General features: G+C 38.7%; 1 protein-coding gene across 6 annotated transcripts in view; it reads right to left on the bottom strand.

The window, feature by feature from the left end:
• The window catches only part of PHACTR4 (phosphatase and actin regulator 4), a 77652-nt gene that overhangs the window by 20346 nt on the left and 35150 nt on the right, over window positions 1-22156 (bottom strand). For 3 of the 6 annotated variants that reach the window (XM_045190732.3, XM_024554459.4, XM_053921965.2), the window contains 3 exons: window positions 4818-4994; window positions 4113-4193; window positions 1773-1937 (listed from right to left, as the gene is read on the bottom strand). In XM_045190732.3, coding sequence (XP_045046667.2) covers window positions 1773-1937; window positions 4113-4193; window positions 4818-4962 — 391 coding nt within the window. In that variant the 5' untranslated portion in view covers window positions 4963-4994. Of the gene's footprint in view, window positions 1-1772; window positions 1938-4112; window positions 4194-4817; window positions 4995-5950; window positions 5975-19229; window positions 19531-22156 lie in introns of those variants that run through there. The other 3 variants (XM_045190733.3, XM_024554457.4, XM_045190734.3) reach the window with 3 other exon arrangements.

Below are 22156 nucleotides of genomic sequence, written 5' to 3'. Positions count from 1 at the left end.
AGTTTCCCCCAATTCTCCTCCTTCCCCCTTCCCACTGATAACCCTCCATATGATCTCCATTTCTGTGACTATGTTCCTGTTCTAGTTGTTTGCTTAGTTTGTTTTTGTTTATGTTTTTTAGGTTCAGCTGTTGATAATTATGAGTTTGTTGTCATTTTACTGTTCATATTTCTGATCATCTTCTTTTTCTTAGGTAAGTTCCTTTAATATTTCATATAACAAGGGCTTGGTGATGATGAACTCCTTTAACTTGACCTTATCTGAGAAGCACTTTATCTGTCCTTCCATTCTAATGATAGCTTTGCTCAATAGAGTCATCTTGGATGTAGGTCCTTGCCTTTCATGACTTGGAATACTTCTTTCCAGCCCCTTCTTGCCTGCAAGGTTTCTTTTGAGAAATCATGATAGTCTTATGGGAACTCCTTTGTAGGTAACTGTCTCCTTTTCTCTTGCTGCTCCTAAGATTCTCTCCTTATCTTTAATATTGGGTAATGTAATTATGATGTGTCTTGGTGTGTGCTTCCTTGAGTTCAACTTCTTTGGGACTCTGAGCTTCCTGGACTTCCTGGAAGTCTATTTACTTTGCCAGATTAGGGAAGTTCTCCTTCATTATTTGTTCAGTAAGTTTTCAATTCCTTGCTCTTCCTTTTCTCCTTTCGGCACCCCTATGATTTGGATGTCGGAACGTTTAAAGTTGTTCTGGAGGTTCCTAAGCCTCTCATCACTATTTTGAATTCTTGTTTCTTCATTCTGTTCTAGTTGAATGTTTATTTCTTCCTTCTGGTCCATACTGTTGATTTGAGTTTCCTTCCCGTCACTGTTGGTTCCTTATACATTTTCCTTTATTTCACTTTGCATAGCCTTCACTTCTTCCTGTATTTTGTGACCATACTCAACCATTTCTGTGAGCATCCTGATTACCAGTGTTTTGAACTCTGTATCTGATAGGCTGGCTATCTCTTTATCACTTAGTTGTATTTTTTCTGGAGCTTTGATCTGTTTTTTCATTTGGGCCGTATTTTTTTGTCTCGGTGTGTCTGTTACATTGTAAGGGGTGGAGCCTTAGGTATTTGCCAGGGCGGGGCAACCCATGTTGCTGCATCGTAGCACTGTATGTTGGGGAGGGGTCAGAGAGGGAACAAGGCCGCTTGTTCAGTTCTCCCCAGCTTTTAGTCATGTCCCCCACTACCCATAAGCAAATTGGGTCCTTCTGGTGCTGATTCCTGGGTGGGTGGGTTTGTGTATGTTCTAGGACCCTATAGGTCTCTCCAAAGAACTGTCCTGTGAGGCGGGGAGTCTCTCCTGCCACCACAACCCCCACAGGTTTTTACAGTCAGAGCTTGTGAGGTTTTATTTCCCCTCACTGAAACCCTGGGTTGCACGGTCTGTCTTACTCCCCAGTTGTTCCTCCCGGTTTATCTGCACCCAAATGTGGGACCACCCAGCCTGACAGCTGCTGCCTTGCCGTGAGTCCTTTCCACCCCAGTTGCCCATCTCCACCCCTCCTGCTCTGGATGAAAGTTTCTTCTTTAACTCCTTGGTTGTGGGATGTCCATAGAGTTCAATTCTCTGGCAGTTCTGGTTATTTTTTGTTTTTAATTTTGTTATTGTTCTTCTTTTCGTTGTGTGAGGGGGCAAAGTGTATCTACCTAGGCCTCCATCTTGGCTGGAAGTCCCCTCTGGGTTTTATTTCTCCCTTGCCCTCACAAACCCCTCAGGTAAACAAGAATGACCGATCCATGGCTCATAAACTCAAAAACCCGGTTTCTTACCTAGGCGCTTCTTTGGGTCCTCTTCTGGAACAGGTTTCCCAAGACCTGCTATTCTTCCTGGCTCTTCCTCTACTTGGACTGGACTAGAAGACCTGGCGCTCCCTATGGGGATGGTATGGCCATTCTTCAACATGGCATGGTTTAGTTTTCCTGGATCCTCGCCATCTGCAGTGTCCAAAAGAAAAGGAGCAAACTAATGAAACTGTTATCCCATTTCCCCCTCATCCTTTCTTAGCTTATTATTTAGATGTAGGTAATGATGATGGGGATCTTTATAGTATTGGAAATGAAATAATTCCTTTTTACAATACATATTTGATTGCCAATTATGTGTCAGGTGCCCTGCTACATGAATAAGGCAGACTTATTATACATAAGTAATTACGATGCTAAATGTTAAGAGCTAGAAAGGATGAAGTGGTAGGAATAAAGATGAAATAATCATCTTGAGGTGAGAATGGGGTTAGAAAAGCTTTAGAGAAAGTGGTAGCTAAACCGAGCCTTGCCCTGACTGGTGTGGCTCATTGGGTTGGGCGTCATCTTGCAAACCTAAAGGCTGCCAGCTCCCTTCCTGGTCAGGGCACATGCCTGGGTGTGGGTGTGGGTTCGTCCCCCGTTGAGGTGCACGTGAGGCAGGTAGCAGATGTTTCTCCCTCACGTTAATGTTCTTTTCCCCTCTCTCTAAAAGATGAGAATGTCCTTGGGTGAGGAGAAGAGAAAAGAAAACAAGAGGAGAGGAGGAGTGGAGGAGGGGAAGAGGAGAAGAGGGAAAGGAAAAGAAAGGAGTTTCCAGACCCCAGAAGCCTCCTTTTCTCCCTAGCAACATACTTTTCCTTCTCTCACAAAGCAATCACTCTCCTAACTCTTGTGATGATCCTTTCGTTTTTTTTACATTATAGGTTAACACTAAAGCATGCACCTCCCCAAACTGTAATTTTAATTTAATTTAATTTATTTAAAGAGAGGGGGAGGGAAGGAGAAAGAGAGGGAGAGAAACATCAATGTGTTGTTGCCTCTCATGAGCCCCCCACTGGGAGCCTGGCCTGCAACCCAGGCATGTGCCCTGACTGGGAATCAAACCTGCAACCTTTTGGTTTGCAGGCTGCACTCAATCCACTGAGCTACACCAGCCAGGTCCAAAAACTGTAGTTTAATATTGCCTATTTTTTCTTTACATTTATAGAAATGATACAATATATCCTCTTTTGTAACTCACTTAATTGCTCAATATTACTTATGAGATTCGTATTATGGCCAGTAGGTGTAGTCTGTTTTCACTGCTGTGTATTTCATTTTATAAGTGCATCACAGGATGGGCATCTGGTTGTTATCCATTCTGCTCTACTGTTAGTAAATACTGCTGCTACAAATGTATTGGTACATGTCTCAATCTACATGTATACAAATTTTTGTTGGACACTTGCCAAGTTCGGTAATTTTTCTATTTTAACACTTCAACCAACAGTTGTATGTGAATCCCACCTATTTCCTACCTTCACCAACTTTTGTTCTTAGTCATTTGATTAATTTTAGGTTTTCTATTTTATATGTAGGATCATTTTATTTTGATTTAAATTCATATTTCTTCGTTAAAAATTAATTAATTAATTAATTATTTTTAGAGAGGGAGAAGGGAGAAAGAAAGAGGGAGAGAAATACCAATGTGTGGTTGCTTCCTGCACACCCCCAACTGGGGGCCTGGCCTGCAACCCAGGCATGTGCCCAGACTGGGAATCGAATCGGTGACCTTTTGGCTCATAGACCGGCACTCAATCCACTGAACCACATCAGCCAGGGCTAAATTTGTATTTCTTAATTAGTAATGAAGTAAAAAAAAAAAAAAAAAATCCATCTTTTTACTTGCTTATTTGGCATCTGAATGTACTCTTTAGTGAATTAAATGCATCAATGCTTTTGTAGACTTTTCTATTGAGTTGTCTTTTTCTTATTTAATAGACATTTTAATAAAACATATTTGAGATGTATGCACAATTTTTGTTTTGTTTTAACGATTTCATTTATTTATTTTTAGAGAGAGGGGAAGGGAAGGAGAAAGAGAGGGAGAGACACATCAATGTGTGGTTGCCTCCCATGCTCCCCCCATTGGGGACCTGTCCCACAACCCAGGCATGTGCCCTGACTGGGAATCGAACTGGTGACCCTTTGGTTCACAGGCCCATGCTCAATCCACTGAGGTACATTAGCCAGGGCCAATTTTTGTTTTGTTAAAGCAGCCCCTCAACCCACAACAAGAGCAACAATAAAAGAAAGAAAAGTTACATACCTTGTCAGAACCAAAAACCAATTTATACACAGACACAGATGTGTTTGCAAACTCACCCGGTGCAGAGTCTTCCAACAGAACCCCTCTTTTAACCAGTTCTTCTCTTGGTTTTCGCATAGATATTTTTCTCTCTAAAACTAATATTAAATTGGAAAATAGCACTCAGAAATGTGGGAGTTAAAAGTCAACTTTAAGCATTCTAACTCCACAGGTAATAGTATAAAGTGGTTCAACTATCTAGTCTCTGGAAAGAAAAGAACAGGAAAACTAATTTTTTTTTTTTTCTTTTAGGGAGAGAAACATTATTGTGGTTGCCTCTCACTTGCCCTCCTACTGGGGACCTGGCCCACAACCCAGGCATGTGTCCTTGACTGGGAATTGAACCAGCAACCCTTTGGGGTTTGCAGACTATTGCTCAATCCACTGAGCCACACCAGCCAGGGCCAGGAGAACTAACTTTTAATTAAAATTTCAATAGTAAGGTATTTAAGAATGAACTTTCTCTGGAGGACATGGTCAGGGCCTTAGATTTGCTACAGTTTAGGAACCCCACTTACCACTTGATAAACTTCAATCCCACCAAAATATCAACGTGAGAATGAGGTATAGTATATAAGGCTTAGTGAGTGACCACTTGATTTTTAATTCTAAAAGATTCAATTCCCCCTTCAAATAGGGGATTATCAAAGCTTGAGAAAATGGTACTTCCAAAACAAGGAACTCTTTAACTCAGAACATATACTTAAATCTTAATATGTCACCTTCTGACGTCTCCTTGAATTTATCACTACTTTTCTTTTTCCTCCATTTCCAGGGCTTGAAGATCTTGCCGAAGCCTGAGAACTTGCTCTTCCTTTTGGTGGGAGGCGTCGTGTCTCCTCCTGCTTCCACACTGTCCATGATCATGCCTGGGTCGGCAGGGGGCTGGCCTGCTTCTTCTGTTGCACAGTGAGAGGGCGAGAGGCGAGAGAATAACCAATTTATTATTTCAGGATAATCTCAAAAATGTCCCTGCCCCTCTCTTCCTGAGGTGGTCGGAAAGGATCAGAGCAATGATAAACAATCATGCAGACAGTCAGACTCCTTGACATCACATGGACACCAAATATCAAAATCCGTAACAGAGAAATTACTAACTAAGGAGAAAAAGGAACCAAACCAAGCTGACATCACTTTAGGACAAAAACTCAATGAGATGATCATAACCAGCTCAAAATCTCCTAAAAGGAACACACACAAATGTGGATATCCTCCCAATATGCACGACATCTTGCCCCATGCAGCCTTTTATTGCTGCCATTCTCATCCTTTTGACATGGGGGAATGCCTGTCTCAGCTAACACAACTATCTACCACGTCGCTGAAACAGGGAATTCCACCATTTGTGAATGAGTCATTATTCTTTGTTAAACAATGCCCTCTCCCTGTCCTCCTCTTTCAGGATATAAATAGTTCAGAGAGGGGGTGACTCGTTAAGTGTTAATACCTTACTTGCATCTGTTTTTCAGATTATTTTCTGCCTTCAAAAATCCCTAGGGAGTTCTGAAGCACTGGAAGGGGTTTGGGGTGGAGGGCAGGGGTATAGAAAGAGAGTGGTTTAAAGCGGAAAGAAAATTTTTTTTGGAAAGTAGAGGTGACATTCCAGTTTGCTTATCACAATATTGTTTTAGGAACAATCCAGATTTTAAGGATTTCACAAGAAACATGTGCAGGACTGAAATGAAAGACCATGAATCAGTCCCTCATAATGACTATACATGCAGGGTTTAGTTAGGTAGCTTCAGTGGCAGAGAAAGGAGCAGCCAAGACTGGGCCAAGAATAATCATTTTAAAAAGCAGGAAGGCAACAAAAAAAGCAGGAAGGCAACACAATATAGCTTTGCACTCCACCTACTGTCTCAGGGTTCTCTGGAGAAGTCTAGAGGAGAAGAAAAAAAAGAGTCATGTGGCGTCACAGCCCCGGAATTGAAGCGGAACCTTTACTTCATGGAACTATAGCAAGGACCACATGCTGCATTATCACATGTAATAAGTGTATGTTTATTGTAAACAATTTCACATCTGGAGCAAATAATGCTTTTTGGGGGGAATATAAAGGGATATAATAAATTCACTAAAAATCTTTTTTAATACTGTAGATATATTTTCATAAGAGAAAATATATAATCAGCAAGTATTAACTTTTTTTTTTTTTAACAAACACTATCAAAATCAACCTTTTTTCAGTTGATTACACGTGAGTCTAGGGAAGTCCACTGATGAAGGACAGCTTGTCACAGCTGTAATTATCCGAGTGACTATAGCAATGACTGCTGATACGTGTTTCGATATACACAGATGACTTAGGGCAAAACAGGGTCCTGGTTACTGATGTACAACAGGTCAAGAGGACAGAGGACAGAAGCTCTTTTCTTCCTAGTTGCATGATTTAGTTAAGTATCCTGGGTCTCAACTACTTTAATTCCTTATGTGAAATGAAATGGAATCTGATTATAACAGTGGACCGTATTTCAAAGAGTTTAGTTGCCAGAGACATTAGGAGAACTCCTATCATAACAATTTCCCCAAGAGTGAACACATGGTATTGCTTTGGAGAGTTAGTGCTTTAACTATGACGGTATAATCTCAATGATGGAATGTCAGTCAGACCTCAAGACATTTCAGAGTGTTTATAATATCACAGTATTTAACATATGTTAATGATAACCCTTTCAGAAATGGAGCTAAGTAACATAAGCTGCTCATTCTCAAATCATAGCCTTACTTGGAAGAGGCAAGGAAGGACTAAAACTTGAAATGTCCCGCTAACCCACCAACTGAGTAAACTTCACTCCATTCTTCACTCCAAGAAACAAGGGAAATGCTTGTTTGGTTAAGAGTAATGGGGTAGATTAAAAAAAAAATACCCAAAGCAAATAGACTAACAATATGAAAAAAGCCATTAAACCTTTAGGAATGTTAGATGGTAACATATTCACAAAAAACTCTCTGCCAAGTCCTTAAATGAAACATAGCCAATTTGGCCTGCTTCCACTATCTTCTCAGATATCTATTCATTTTTCTTTCAATAAAAACAGATTTTATTTATTTATTTTTAGAGAGAGGGGGAAAGAGGGAAAAAGAGAGGGAAAGAAACATCAATGTGTGGTTGTCTCTCGTGCGCCCCCTACTGGGGACCTGGCCCACAACCCAGGCATGTGCCCTGACTGGGAATCCAACTGGCAACCCTTTGCTTCACAGTCCAGCACTCAATCTACTGAACCACACCAGCCAGGGCAGGTATCTATTCATTCTCTAAAGTGAAACTTAGCTCATCCCTTTTGAATTCTTCATTATATTGAACGATATATTTATGTGTCCCTTTTCTCATATATATTCAAAACAACAAAATCATGATATACTTCCAAATAGATTTATGCCTACTAGCATATGAACCAAATACAAGTTCTGTTTATATTAAAAAGTACATGTGTGGAAAATAACAATAGATTATGATTTAAAAAATGAATGTGTACACCGTTACAACTATTGCTAAGAATAGTCCTCTCCTTTTTTATGTAAAGAAAGTCACAGAGCCCTGGCTGGTGAGCAGGCCTACACACTGAAAGGTCACAGGTTCGATTCCCAGTCAGGGCACATGCCTGGGTTGCAGGCCAAGTCCCCAGTTGGGGACGTGAGAGAGGCAACCAGTTGTTTCTCTTGTACATCGATATTTCTCTCCCTCTCTTTCTCTCTCCCTTTCCCTTTCTCTAAAAATAAATAAAAATAAAAATCTTTTTTAAAAATTTAAAAGAGAGTCACAGAATACTTAGCAAAAAGAACAGTGTTTTTCTTTTCATGCTTTATACAAATGTGCTTAATTTTTTTTTTGAAATCCTCACCCGAGAATATGTTTACTGATTTTTAAAAAAAGAGGAAGGGAGGGAGAGAGAGAGAAAGAAACATCGATGGGCGTCCTCCCATACATGCCCCGACTAGAGGTTAAACCTACAACCTACGAATGTGCTCTGACAGAGAATGGAACTGGTAACCTTTTGGTGTTCGGGACAACATTCCCACCAACTGAGCCACCTGGCCAGGCAAATATGCTTAATTTTCATGTTTATAAAACTTTTTGGCCCTGGCTGGTATGGCTCAGTGGATTGAGTGCTGGCCTGCGACCTGAAAGGTTGCCAGTTCAATTCCCAGTCAGGGCAAATGCTGGGTTGTGGGCCAGGTCCCCAGTAGGGGGTGTGTGAGAGGCAACCACACATTGATGTTTCTCTCCCTCTCTTTCTCCCTCCCTTCCCCTCTTTCTAAAAATAAAATAAAATCTTAAAAAAAAAAAACCCAAAAAAACAACTTTTTGAAGTGGATATGCCCTTTGCTTCATCCAGTGGGGTTCAGCTACACCCAACCCTGACCTAGTTATTAGCCCAAATTTATTCATTCATATTCTTATATTCTCATATTCTTCCCCTTCCACTCCCTCCTCTCCATATGACAAACCGAACATGATTTTAGTAACTCCCAAACCTGTTCAAATACTTTGGAATCAGCCCAGTCACCTTTTCAAAATACAGAGTCTCCAGGAGGTGGGACCTAGGAATCTGTTTTTTAAAATCTTCACAGGTGATTCTTATGACAGACAGGTTTGTTAAACCCAGCCCCAGATTATTATCTGGAAACCTGATACCCTGTACATGTTAGGAGATAGAGGCAGACATTCTCTGTATGCCTGTAACCTAATACTGTGTTGAAGAAAATTAAACTAGAAAACCATGGCATCATTCCAGTGTTTCTTACTCAAACACAGAATTCCTACGGAAGAATTGTGAGGGTCTCCCTGTGTTTCTTGGTTTCAGATATAGTTTAAACTAAAAATAAATATAAAAGTTTGCAGTTATTTTTTCAAGATTTATGGTATATTATGTCCATGTGCACTTGGACAGAAAGCGCATCATGTAATTATTGAGCATAGTGTTTTATATATATCAATCAGGCCAAGTTGGGTAATTACATTGTATAAATCAGTAACATTCCTTCTGATTTGTTGTCAGCCTGTTCTATCACTTACTGAGATAGGCATGTTAACATTTCTAGCAATGGAAGTGGATTTCTCTTTCTTTTTTTAGTTCTATTAATTTTGCTTGATACACTTTAAAGCTATGTTATTAGGTATATACAAATTTAGAGTTACATCATCTTGCTGAATCGATCTTTTATCATGAAATGCCCTATATCACTCTAATAACACTTTTGCCTTTATTTTTAAAATATTTTATTTACTTATTTTTTAGAGAGGGGGAAGGGAGGGAAAGGGAAACATCAATGTGTGAGACACACATCAATCAGTTGCCTCTCACACGCCGCCAACAGGGGACCTGGCCCACAATCCAGCCATGTGCCCTGACTGGGAATCAAAGCGGTGACCCTGTGGTTCGCAGGCCGGCACTCGACACACTGAGCCACACCAGCCAGGGCTTGACTTTATTTTTTCTATCTAGTTTGACAACTGTTGTCTTTTAGTGTTTAGGCCATTTACAGTTAATGTTTTTACTTACACAGTTGGGCTTAAGTCTACCATTTTGTTATTATTTTCTATTTGTCTTATTCTGTGCATTCTTGACTTATTATAATCTACATTAAGTTAGTACTTTTACTATTTACTAAACAATGCAAGAATTTTACATTTCATCTGCTGTTATTGTCGTATTTTTCTACATATATATAACAATAAACCATAGAAAACATTATTGTTGTTTTAATAAATAATATTTTATATTTGCTACATATTTGCCTTTTCAGATATTCTTCATTTCCTTCTGCAACTCTATGCTTCAACTTGGATAATTTTATTTCATCATTTTTGAAGGATATTTGCACTTGGTATAGTATTTCCAGTTGGGAGTTAAGGTTTTTTTGTATTTAATTTCAGCACTTTATAAATGTGATTTGATTGGCTTTCCCCCCCTGTTGGACTACTTTTCTTTGTATGTTTCATTCTTTGGATGCTTTCTACTTGCACATAGCATAACTGATATCAGTAGGATGCAAATCTTTATGCTGTTGATAACATACATGGGAGAGAACTGTGAAGTCATATTATGAGGCATTTTTGGTGGAGACTTGTCTGGGAGTGCTCCGGAAACTCAACTTTTAGCTATTATTCAAGAGCAACACCTATAACTGATTAAAATAAAGTGTTGATAAAATTCTTCCCACACATTCTTTGCTTAGGTAAGTGCTTCCTGAAAGAAATTCTAAATCAAGGGAGTGTTTTCATGCATGAAAGATATCAGAAAAAAAAAAAGCAGCAGATTAATCATTCCTAATGAAATGGGAAAGAAGCAAATCATCTTCTCTGTTCCCCCGCAATTCATTATGTTGACACCAGAGGGAAATCACAAAAACTTAGCTCCATCAATGTCCTACATAGGAAGGGTGGGATCTTCAAATAATTAAATGACTGTGGGGAGGCAGCCAGTCAAGCCTTCCTTACTTAAGTCCAAGGGTATTTTCAAGAAGGGAAGGTAGCAGGCTAAAAACAGACAAATGGCAAAATTCATAGAAAAGACCTACTCAGCAGTCTGCCTAAATCCAGCTCTGAAGAGTCTATGAAACAGGTCTCTCACTATCAAATTCCACTTGAGCATATATTCTTTCATTATCTAACTAGGTATTATTTATAACTAGAATAGTGGCTAGGGCCACACACATATTTTTTTTCAAATTTTAATTCTAACTCTATATAAAATATGACTATTTTCTCTAATAAAAGCCTAAGTTCTCATAATATTTACACAAAAGTCTAGAAAACTTAGCTTTAAAAGATGGAAGCTTCCCGAAGATGTTATTTCTTTTCTTTTATTGATTTTTTGAAATTTTTTTCTTGTTGTTCAAGAACAGTTGTCTGCATTTACCTCCCACCACTCCCCGCCCCAGCCATCCCTCTCTCCCTCCCAGGCTTCCACTCCCCCTTGGTTTTGTCCATGTGTCCTTTATAGTTGTTCCTGGAAACCCTTCCCACCTCCCCTCTGGTTACAGTCAGACTGTTCTTAATTTCAATTTATTGATTTTAAAAAAAGAGAAGGGAGGGAGAGAAAGGGAAGGACACACACACACACACACACACACATCCCAATTTGTTGTTCCACTTATTTATGCATTCACTGGTTGTTTCTTGTATGTGTCCTGACTGGGGATTGAACCTGCAACCTTGGTGTATGGGGACAATGCTATAACCAAATGAACTACCCGGCCAGGCAAGATGTTATTTCTTCCTCTTCTTCTTCTTTTAAAGATTTTATTTATTTATTTTTAGACAGAGGAGAAGGGAGGAAGAAAGAGAGGGAGAGAAACATCAATGTGTGGTTGCTTCCTGAACGCCCCCAACTGGGGACCTGGCCTGCAACCTAGACTTGTGCCCTGACTGGGAATTGAACTGATGACCCTTTGGTTCGCAGGCTGGTGCTCAATCCACTGAGCCACACTAGCTAGGGCAAGATGTTATTTCGGATAAGTGTTATTTAGGGTGGTAAGTCATTGGGAATGAGTTGAATGTACAACAGGTATATGAATAAATCAAAAAATTTATATAAAACAATAATAATCATTAAAATGAAGTTTCTAGAGTAATAATCCTAGATTAAGAGTAGAATATAAATACATGTAAATTATATACCACATTATTCAAACTATGCTAAAGTATGTTAAAAAGAACAGAAAAAACTAAACTAAAATGTAAATATATTTTGATGGTAGGATTATGGGAGACTTGTGTTTCTTCTTTCTAGCTTCCTAATTTTTTTACAATAAACATGTATAGCTTTTATAATTGGAAAAAAAATATTTTTTACAATGGGAAGTGGGAGCTATCAAACTGTTACAGTTAATAAGTGAACTCCAGCATATACATAACTACCCAAAAGAAAACAATTCTTTCTAAACATTAGGTTCCCATAAAAATGAATTATTTCCCACATGGCAATCACAGTCTGAAATAACAAGCAAATTAACCCACTCAGGGGTGTACTTCTTCATTATCTGGAGTAGTGACACATGCTACAGTGAGTAGATTTAGGTGACCCAAACAACACTTCCCAGCCCTGCGTTCTGTAGGCATACCGCCCTCATTTGCCATGAGTACTCTCTGGTGCGAAAGGGTTAGACACCAAATTTCATGGTGACCTAAAGTCAGCAGGTGTAAACTTTCCAGCTTTAGAATGAAGGGTTTCACAGTATGCATACATCCTTGGGAGCAGTGGTGGACTAGGTCAAACTGAAGTCACCAATCTCTGGCACATTCCTGGATCCATTTAAACTGGTACCCTAGTTCAGGTTTCTTACTATACATTTTTGTCTGACAAGAAGAAAATTCAATTCCATCCCTTAGAAAACTGCAACAGAAAGAGAAACTAACAAATAAATTATACAACAAAAAGTATATTCAAGTTCCTAGAAATTACCCCTTCTTAAATTTTTAATGATACACTCACACCTCAGATTTGTTCTATACTCATAAAGGGCAGAGAGAGTAGTTTGAAGCTGCTCACAAGCACATCACAAGAACATCAACCGCTTGTTCTCAACAATTCTGATTGGATGACCATTTCCCTTCCATTTCCAATTTGACAAGAAATAAAGGCTTGAAGTCGCATTTGGACATTCCATTGTTTCTGTTTAAACTAGTTATGAAATTTAAAATGGCCTGATGGCCCCTGCTTTCTGTGAGAGCCAGCACAAGGGAATTCCCTTTGACAGAAAACAGGGTACAGGATGCTGGCTTTAGTTTTATGGTTGTGTGTTCCAAAGAAAACACCTTTTTCTTTGAGTCATGCAGCTATACACTACTAGGAAAAAAGCAAGTCACACACAGAGTTGGAGTCTTGATGTTTTCCGGAGGGGGGTGGAAGTTGGGAGAGAAAGGTAGTTAACTATAGAGTTTGGAGTTTCCGCTTTGTGTAATACCCTGAAACTATGCCCTGGTATTTAAACTATTTACTCCCTCATTCAAGTTGTAGCACCTCACATTTCATAGGCTTGTGTCTTATATCATGTATTATGCAGAGTTCCAGTAGTTTTTTTCTTCAATCTCTAGGTTTTTTGGGCCAGCATTTACTTCAAGATTTTTAGTTCAGGTTTAGTTGTTCCAGATGAATTCCTAGGGTGATTTTAAAATAAATGTATAGTATTATTAAAATTTACTTAGTATTTTTCATTTCCAGATGAGGTTTTTATTGATTACTTGCTGTAGATAAATATTATACCCACACTACCTCCTAGAGATAAGGGATAAAACAGGGTTCAACAATAAAGTCTTAGGCCAAAGATAGTGTTAGAATCTGTATTAACAACCAATTCTTAATCATCCATGTTGAAGGTAAGGTAAGGCACAGGCAATCAGAGTCAACAGGAAGCTTAGTTTCCAACGTAGCCATCACTACCCCCTCCTTTCACTAAGTTTGGTAATAAGCAACAAAATTATTGCGTCTTAGTTCTACCTCTATTTCTTATACTTTATTGGATTTAAGAAATGTTTAGACTTAAAGTGTATAAAGTTCTTCCATTCTACTCTGAAACTTTTATTGTAATCAGTTATCTGTCTAAAATTTTTAAAAAGATTTATTTATTTTTAGAGAGAGGGGAAGGGAGGGAGAGAAACATTGAATGGTTGCCTCATTGGTTGCCTCTTGTGCACCCCCAACTGGGGAACTGGCCCATAACCCAGGCATGTGCCCCAACTGGGAACTGAACTGGCAACCTTTTGGTTCGCAGACCAGCACTCAATCCACTGAGCCACACCAGCCAGGGCTACAATTTAAAAATCTATAGTTATGTGCAACAAGATATGTACTCCATTATCAAGAGGTACCAATGATCTTTTTAAAAAGATTTTATTCATTCATTCATTCATTCATTCACTTATTTATTTATTTATTTATAGAGAGTGGGGAGGAGGGGGAGAGAGAAGGAGAGAAACATCAATGTGTGGTTGCCTCCCGTGTGCCCCCCACTGGGGACCTGGCCCACAACCCAGGCATGTGCCCTGACTGGGAATCAAACCGGCTACCCTTAGGATTTGCAGGCCAGCACTCAATCCACTAAGCCACACCAACCAGGGCCAATTATCTTTTTTTTAAAGTTTAAGGTGTACAGCATAATGACTTGACTTACATACATTGTATTTCATTCTATTTATAATCTAATAGTTCTATCTATTTATCTTTTATGTCCAACCAACTTGTAACAGATCTTACTTTTATACAAGCACTTTAATGGCATCAGAACTTTGTAAATGGAGAACATTAATTTATGGTACTTTCACCATTGTACTTACTCATTTTTGCCTTCTTAAAAAAACCGTATTGGATTTAAAGAACTGTTTAGAAAACTTCAACAAAATTACAGAAAGCAAAAGTTGCCACTGATGAACAGAGCAGGCTTTGCCTAGTGCAGGCTCGTAACTTCCCTTGGAAGTACTGCATAGTTCTGACCTTTAGGAAACAGAACTGGGCAAAGCACTCAGGAAGATAGTCAGGCAGAAGGACACTCTCTGTAATGTACAACACATGCAGGTACAATTAGGTCTGAGATCCAAACTCTAGGAAAATACAGTTTTCTGACCAAGACTTTATCAGGAAGTGACGCTGTTTTACTCTGGGCCACTTGATACATACACTTTTTAAATAAAAATTCCAAGTGAAGAGTAAGATTTTTTTAGTGAGGTGCCAGAATATAACATATTCTCTCAGTAAAGCAGTAAAATAAGCCCCTTAAACTCTGTACAATTTACTTGCCAGTGGGGAGAGGGGATACACTGTTGTGACAGCAGGCTATTCAGAAGATCCAATGGAGGAGAAAGAGGGGACACTGATTTCTGACTGGTACTCCACCTTTGAAAACAGAAAATCCTGTAAGGAGTCCACGACGGACTCCTATACTACTGCTTCTTCCTCGTTCCTGGATTTTATGCAGAACATATGTCTGTTTCTTATTATTAGACCTACACAGGTATGAGAAATGTCTCTGCTAATTCTGATGACTATATAATGCCAAGTGTTCTTCTTTAAAGTCCTACGAAGTTTATTTTTAATTAACCCATTTATTATTTATTCCAATGTTAATGTTTTTATACAGCTACATTAAATTTTATTCAGACAGCAATGTCCTTACTAATTTTGCCTCCAAATGTTGATATATTTCTAAGTCGTCATTCCCAGAACTACTCCCATTATTATGTACATGAAATTTCAGAGCAAAATGAATCAAATGACAGTGGAAAGAGAAATGTAGGTAAGACAAAATTGTACAATAGGGTGCCTTTTAAAACAACAAATTCCGACATAAAAGAAAAACAGAAAAAAGAGGCTAATTATTGAATAAAAGTTATGTGAAGAGTCAAAGAAGAAAAGAAAAAAGCTAGAGATGGGAAATGAAAGGCAAAGAGAAGGTGGCGCTTATTCAAATTCTTTGGTCTTGTGCCTAATTTAAGGACATGTGCTAATGAGCTGGTTGTTTTAATATGATGCAAAGTATTCTGGGGTACACAGAAACAACTTTTATGTTGATCAAGAACTACGAAGTATTGCCCTGGCTGGTGTAGCTCAGTGGATCGAGCACGGGCTGTGAACCAGGTCCCCAGTGGGAGGTGGCCACACATTGATGTTTCTTCCCCTTTCTTTCTCTCTTCCTCTCTCTCTAAATGAATAAATAAAATCTTTTTAAAAAAAAAAAAAAGAACTACAAAATATTGCTCTGCCCTGGCTGGTGTGGCTCAGCGGATTGAGTGCCGACCTGTGAACAGAAAGGTCATGGGTTCAATTCCCAGTCAGAGTACATACCTGAGTTGTGGGCCAAGTCCCCAGATGGGGGCGTGCGAGAAGCAACCAATCGATGTATCTCTCGCACATCAGTGTTTCTCTCCCTGTTTCTCCCTCCTCTACCCTCTCTCTAAAAATAAAGAAATAGAATCTTAAAAAAAAAGAACTACAAAGTATTGTCCCAACCAACATGGCTTACAGTTGGTTTAGCATCGTCCAAAGTGAAAACTTGCCGGTTCGATTCCTGGTGAGAACACATGCCTGGGTTGCAGGCCTGGCCCAGGCACATGTGCAAGAGGCAACCTCTCACATATTGATGTTTCTCTCCCTCTCTTTCTCTCTCCCTTCCCCTCTCTCTAAAAATAAATAAGTAAAATCTTTTTTAAAAAAGAAAAGAAAAGAACTACAAAATATTATTTTAAAGTTTTATCTGAATAAATCTACGGACTTTCTCTTATGGACATATTTCAGTAAAGGATAATTCTAAAAATATGAACTGTTGAGGATAACTACTTATTTCCTTGAAGGGACACCACAGCATAAATTCCCACTCAGCTTTCAAGTACTCAATTAGTTTACAGGTTGTTGGAAAGATCCCATAGTAAAAACTCTAGTTGGATACTGACATACATCTCAAACTTGCATATGTGTCTCATACAAAGGTTATTTGTTTGAAAGCAGTCTCTTCTCGGTTAACAGCCCTGGACATCCATCATAAGTCAAGGGAGTCAACAAACTTACAAATTTATAAATATTTTGAATTTTTTCTTTTAATAGTTTAAATTCTCAACTAGAAAGTAAACTTAAGGATATAGATATTGAGTTATACCTCTGCGGTGCCTTGAAAATAATAAATCAATTCAATATATTCAGTAACTGATTTTATATCACTTGGCTCGCCCAAACTAGTACCATCAATTTTATATTCATTCATAGATTTGTTCATTCACTTTCACTCCTCACTCGAGGACAGGTTTATTGATATTAGGGACAGAGGGAGGGAGTGATGGAGGGACGGAGGAAAGGGAAAGAAAGAGGATGGGAGAGAGGGAAACATCGATGTGAGAGAAACATCAATCAGCTGCCTCCCGCATGCACCTCAAACAGGGATGGAACCCGCAACCCAGGTTTGTGCCCTGACTGGTAATTGACCCAACAATCGTGTACAGGGAAAATTCTTCAACCAACTGAGCCACCCCGTCAGGGTGGTAGTACCATTGGTTTTAAAGCTCAAAACGAATTACTATATTACAGGCCTAGAACCATAAACAAATTACTTATGTCTTTTTTTTTTAATTACTCAACAACTATTTATGCCTTAGTTTACTTTGGATATATACCCTTCCAAAGAATTTGGTAAGACTTTTCAGACACCTTACCCACTGAGATGCTTTTTGAATTTCATTAAAATTTGTTGTGTTTGATAGAAGCCTGTAGAACAATGGTGTAAGTCCTGAGAGCTGGCAACGTCAAAGCCTTCATGACCCACTCCTAATTTGCTCAAATACATCACATCCTGAATGACAAATAATGGACAGAGTCTGTCCATTAAAATAGCTTATAGTCATCTAGAAATTTTCTAGGTAACAGGAAATAAAACCCTCAAATTAAATCTAGAGAGAACACAAAATTTTATTTAGGTACCTGAGTGATTTCTATTTCTTCTTTTTAGGTCTCTTATTGTGGAATACTGGTAGTTAGAAAAATTGATGAATTTGATTCTGCCTTTTTTTTAGAAGCATATCAAGCTTCATTATTCAGATGAAATTTTTTGCATAGTATATAGAAGTTAGATGGGCATTCTTCATAAATACCACCACCCATCATCAAGTTATACCTGCTTACCCATTCCTTGCTTTTCAAAGGCCTCTCATTTCCATCTCATAGATAAATGCCTAGCATTATTTAGGTCCTTATTATACTTGTTAATAAAGAACTAATCTTTGGAGTAGAAACTACTTGAGAATTTAGTGGCCCCAAATTAATTCCACCAAATTCTGGAGAGTGGTTACGTCTGAGAGCAAAGCAGCAAGATGTCATCATAAGGGAATGTGGACACAGAGAAAGGGGAAGGATGGGGTGGGATATATCAGCTTTAAAGTTCATTTCTAAAGCTGGATTTTGGCCTCTGGGCATCCTGTATATATATTTTTCTACACCTTGTCCTACACTATTTAAAAAACATTTTATTTAAAAAATAAAAAGGGGGTTAGTAAATTGGTACGGACCCAGCCCTGGTGATCAAGGAAGGTAAAGTGAATCAAGTCCTGACTTCATTGTTAAAAATCTGTTGCTGAATGACTCACTTTGTGATCCATGTGCCTCAGATTCAGTGAAACATAAAGAAATGCTCTGTGGGAATTTCATCTGGCAAGTTCTCAGGAGAAAACATACCTTTGGAAAAGATCTTACTAAATCATGAGACATTTGGCAGTATTACCCGTGCTCCTACCCTTATATACTTTTCTTTAAGGTCACCAACATTTTTCATTTCTGGGAGAACAACAACAACAAAAAAAACAGCCTAGATCTGAACATGTTTTCTGCTGCTCCCTAAGTCAAAGAAAATGTATAAATCTTTTTAAAAATTAGATTAATGTCAAGAAATGATTCATAGATTTCTCCCACTTTGCTTAAAGGATTTAACAATCCTTTAATGAACATCCATTTAAAACTATTTTCCCATCTTTCCAACTTCATCTTATCCAAAAACCCAGAAGTTTGCGAAAATGTATCTTCAGTAACAATGGACTTCCTTTTCACTTAAAAGCTTTGAAACTCTGAGCTACACTTATATCAGCCTGATCTCCAGCTATCTCTGAGATAATGACATTTCAAATGTAAGGCACTGACTTCAGAAATATTTATATCAAAGTGTTGCCTCATAAGAAATGGAAAACCACCACAATGGAAAAAGTCTGAGACTTATTTGGAAACTGTGTAACTGAGTTGAAAAATTAAGTCAATTATTTAAAATGGTCCTGTTTATAGACATCAACAGTTCTAGCTCTATACCACATGGATCTGTCAATTGCCCAAGCCCTGCCAAATACCAGTAAAACACCACTGAATTCTACATTTGAGTTTCTGTAGTTATCTTTTGCAAAGGCAAGAAATGAACAGATGGTTTCCTAGCAGTATTATATTAAAAGACTCCAAAGGGACCAAGTAAAACAAAACTATGTGTGATAGATGAATACAATTACGTGAAAAATAACTAATAATGTTTTCATTCGTTCTTCACAAAGTTATAAACGTCCCAAAGTTATAAACATCAAAACCCTTACATTCAAATTCCTATAAAACATTCAACTTCACCTGTAGATCTGCCTTGTCTGTCAAGATTTTATTTCTTTGCCTTTTATTACTCACCAGTTGCATCTGGATTTACCGGTCTGGAGACATCAGCTTGCCCCATGATTATATTGTCTGATGTGTCTCACGACAACAACAAACTGCTGGACCAAAGCGAACTTTTCTTAAAAGATAAATCCACATAAGGAGGGGACGTGCACTCCTCTCTCAGTGTCACTGCCAAACATCGGAAATGGTATGAGGTCAATCTGCTGGAGTTTCTCTTTCCCTGTCCCGGCCTGGGCACTTGTGATTCTTACAAATGCGTCTTCACGCTGGCTCTCTTCACACAGGAATGCCTGTCATTCCAGGGTGCACACTGTGAAGAGCAGAAGTGCAGGAAGGGGAGGAGACTGCCAACCACATTCTAGCTGCTGAGCGGCACAGCCCTAAAAGTCCACACCTACTTTTCCTGACATTGAGCTTGGTTCCTGCTCTCCAGAAGAAAGGGAGCTTGCTCAAGAGTCAACCAAACAAGGTGTAAATGTATCACACAAAAACCTATCAGAGTTATGTGTAGCAGGCTAATGGGAGCAAACATCCACTCGAAGGTATGTTTTTGATACAGGCGTGCCTAAAATGTATCAGACTGTTCTCACATTTCCCTGATTGCTCTAAAATTGCATTTCCTACCTGTGAGTGGCATACCCGAAGCAGCATGAGAACTGGGGATTCATAACATTAGGAACATTATTTTAGGATTGAGCATACCTTTTCTAAAAATAAAAAAATATTTCTGAAAATTTTGCTTACTCAGATATAAACGTGAAATAAGCATTTGGAAGGTGTTATACTTCTTTTTGCTAAAGCTCAATAACCACCACATGATTTGGGGGACTACAAAGGAGTAGTTCCACATGCTGGGTATAATACATGGAAACATCAGCTAACCACATGCAGCAGCCAAAAGTCCAGCTTGCTTATGATTTTTCATTTTTACTGATATAACTAATTTACATATAGGTAAATACACAAACATTAAGACTGCAGCTTGATGAATTTTTATTCACATACATGCCTTTGGATGCTAACACTAAATTTTCTAAATGTAAAAAAGCTACACATGCCACACTTATGAGTGTTTGGTCACATACTCTGGGTTATTTCACAAGCCCTTGAAGGTAAAATGGGGGACTAACAATTTCAGTATTATATTAAGAAATTTTACACTGGTTATTTCATTTAATCATCACCACAACTAACTATGTGTTGTGAAGAATATATTACTTATCCTATTATCAGATAAAAAAACTAAGGCTAGTGAGGTCAAATCCCATGTCTTATCTTATACTACTGAGTTTTTAAGTGCCAAAGCCCTAATATTCCTTCAACAAATGACAGCTACCCAAAACACAGAGCTTTTAGTTTAAATCTTTGTTTTCCAAACTGAGATCACAGAGGGAGTTCTAATATTTGGACTTTTGCTTTTCCGTAGCACTTTCTCCTTTCCCCCATTATCTGCTTTGACACACAAAAAATGCAAAGGTAACAAATAAAAAATGATAATGCTAAGGCACCAGTAAGTACAAAATGTGTAGAAATACTCAGGCAACATTTAATTGTTAATACTGGTAGTAGTCAGAAAAACATTATGATGTTTACCATTAAAATGGGAAAGAACGCAAAAGTAAAAATACATTGAAAGAATGGTATTGGGCAGTCTTCTTACTGCCCAATACCATTTGAACCCTGGCACTTATATGAGTATTTAACCTAAAAGTGGAACATGTGCAACAGTAGTTTCCACTACTATAAAATGGGGAGGCAAAAGGTGGCAAATGTATTGCTCAGCACCCAGTAGGTACTCAACATATTATACTCATCATCGTCACCACCATCATCATGAAGATAATATGGCATGTTACTTAAGAAGATGAGCTTTGGAGGCGACTGAAACTTTAATTTCAGATCTATCACTCAGTGGTAAGCCCAGGTAAGCTACTCTAACTCTCCGGGCCTTGGCTCTCTAATTTGTAAAATGGGCAATGCAATACTAAACAGTGCAGGGCAATTGTGGGGATGAAATGACATGGACATTGAAAAAGCCGTTTGTAATGTGTATGGCGCATGAAAAGCTCTCAATGAATGCAAGCAGTAATTATCATAGTTCTTACAGGGGAAAAAAAAGTCAAGAAAGGAGAGGCCAGGTCAAGAGCAGCCAGATGTACATGACAAAAAACTTAGTCATTACAAAGAGGTTAGTCAGAAACGGAAGAGGATGACATTTCTGTTTCATGAATCCAAAAAGCAAATTAGAAGATGCAGGCCAAGAAGGAAGTCTGGTTGGTGTACAGACACATCAAGCAGATAGAACAGCTCAGACAAAAGTATTACCGTAAGTTTATTTATTTATTTTTTTGATTTTTAATTTATTTTTTAGACAGGAGGAAAGGGAAGGAGAAAGAAAGGGTGAGAAACATCAATGTGTGGTTGCCTCTCATGGGCCCCTACTGGGGACCTGGCCCGCAACCCAGGCATGTATGTGCCCTGACTGAGAATTGGACTGGAGACCCTTTGGTTTGCAGGCCGGCACTTAATCCACTGAGCCATATCACCCAGGGCCTGCCGGTAAGTTTAAATCAGGCATCTCTCTCTCTCCCTCCCTCCCTCTCTCTCTCTCTCTCTCTCTCTCTCTCTCTCTCACACACACACACACACACACACACAGTACTGCAAAATCTATGTTGACAGGACCACGCAAGAGTAGAACAGACAGATTTATGGATCCTGGCACAGCTGCTGTTTACTATCAAATGTAAATGCCCATCACAGCTTGGCTCAAGATTGATTTTAGGTTATTGTGAATGTGGCAATAAAACTTAAAGATAAAAGAATGACAAGATTATTAGTGATCATCTGGCTCAATCTTCTACTCCTTACAGAAAAAGGAAACTGATGGTTGAAGAGGCTAAATGCCTTGCTCAGAGCGAGGACTAAAACCCACG

The sequence above is a fragment of the Desmodus rotundus genome, chromosome 3, assembly GCF_022682495.2.
Source record: "Desmodus rotundus isolate HL8 chromosome 3, HLdesRot8A.1, whole genome shotgun sequence".
Taxonomy (NCBI): domain Eukaryota; kingdom Metazoa; phylum Chordata; class Mammalia; order Chiroptera; family Phyllostomidae; genus Desmodus; species Desmodus rotundus.
The sequence above is the reverse complement of the archived record's forward strand: the minus strand, read 5'-3'. Positions and strand labels throughout refer to the sequence as shown.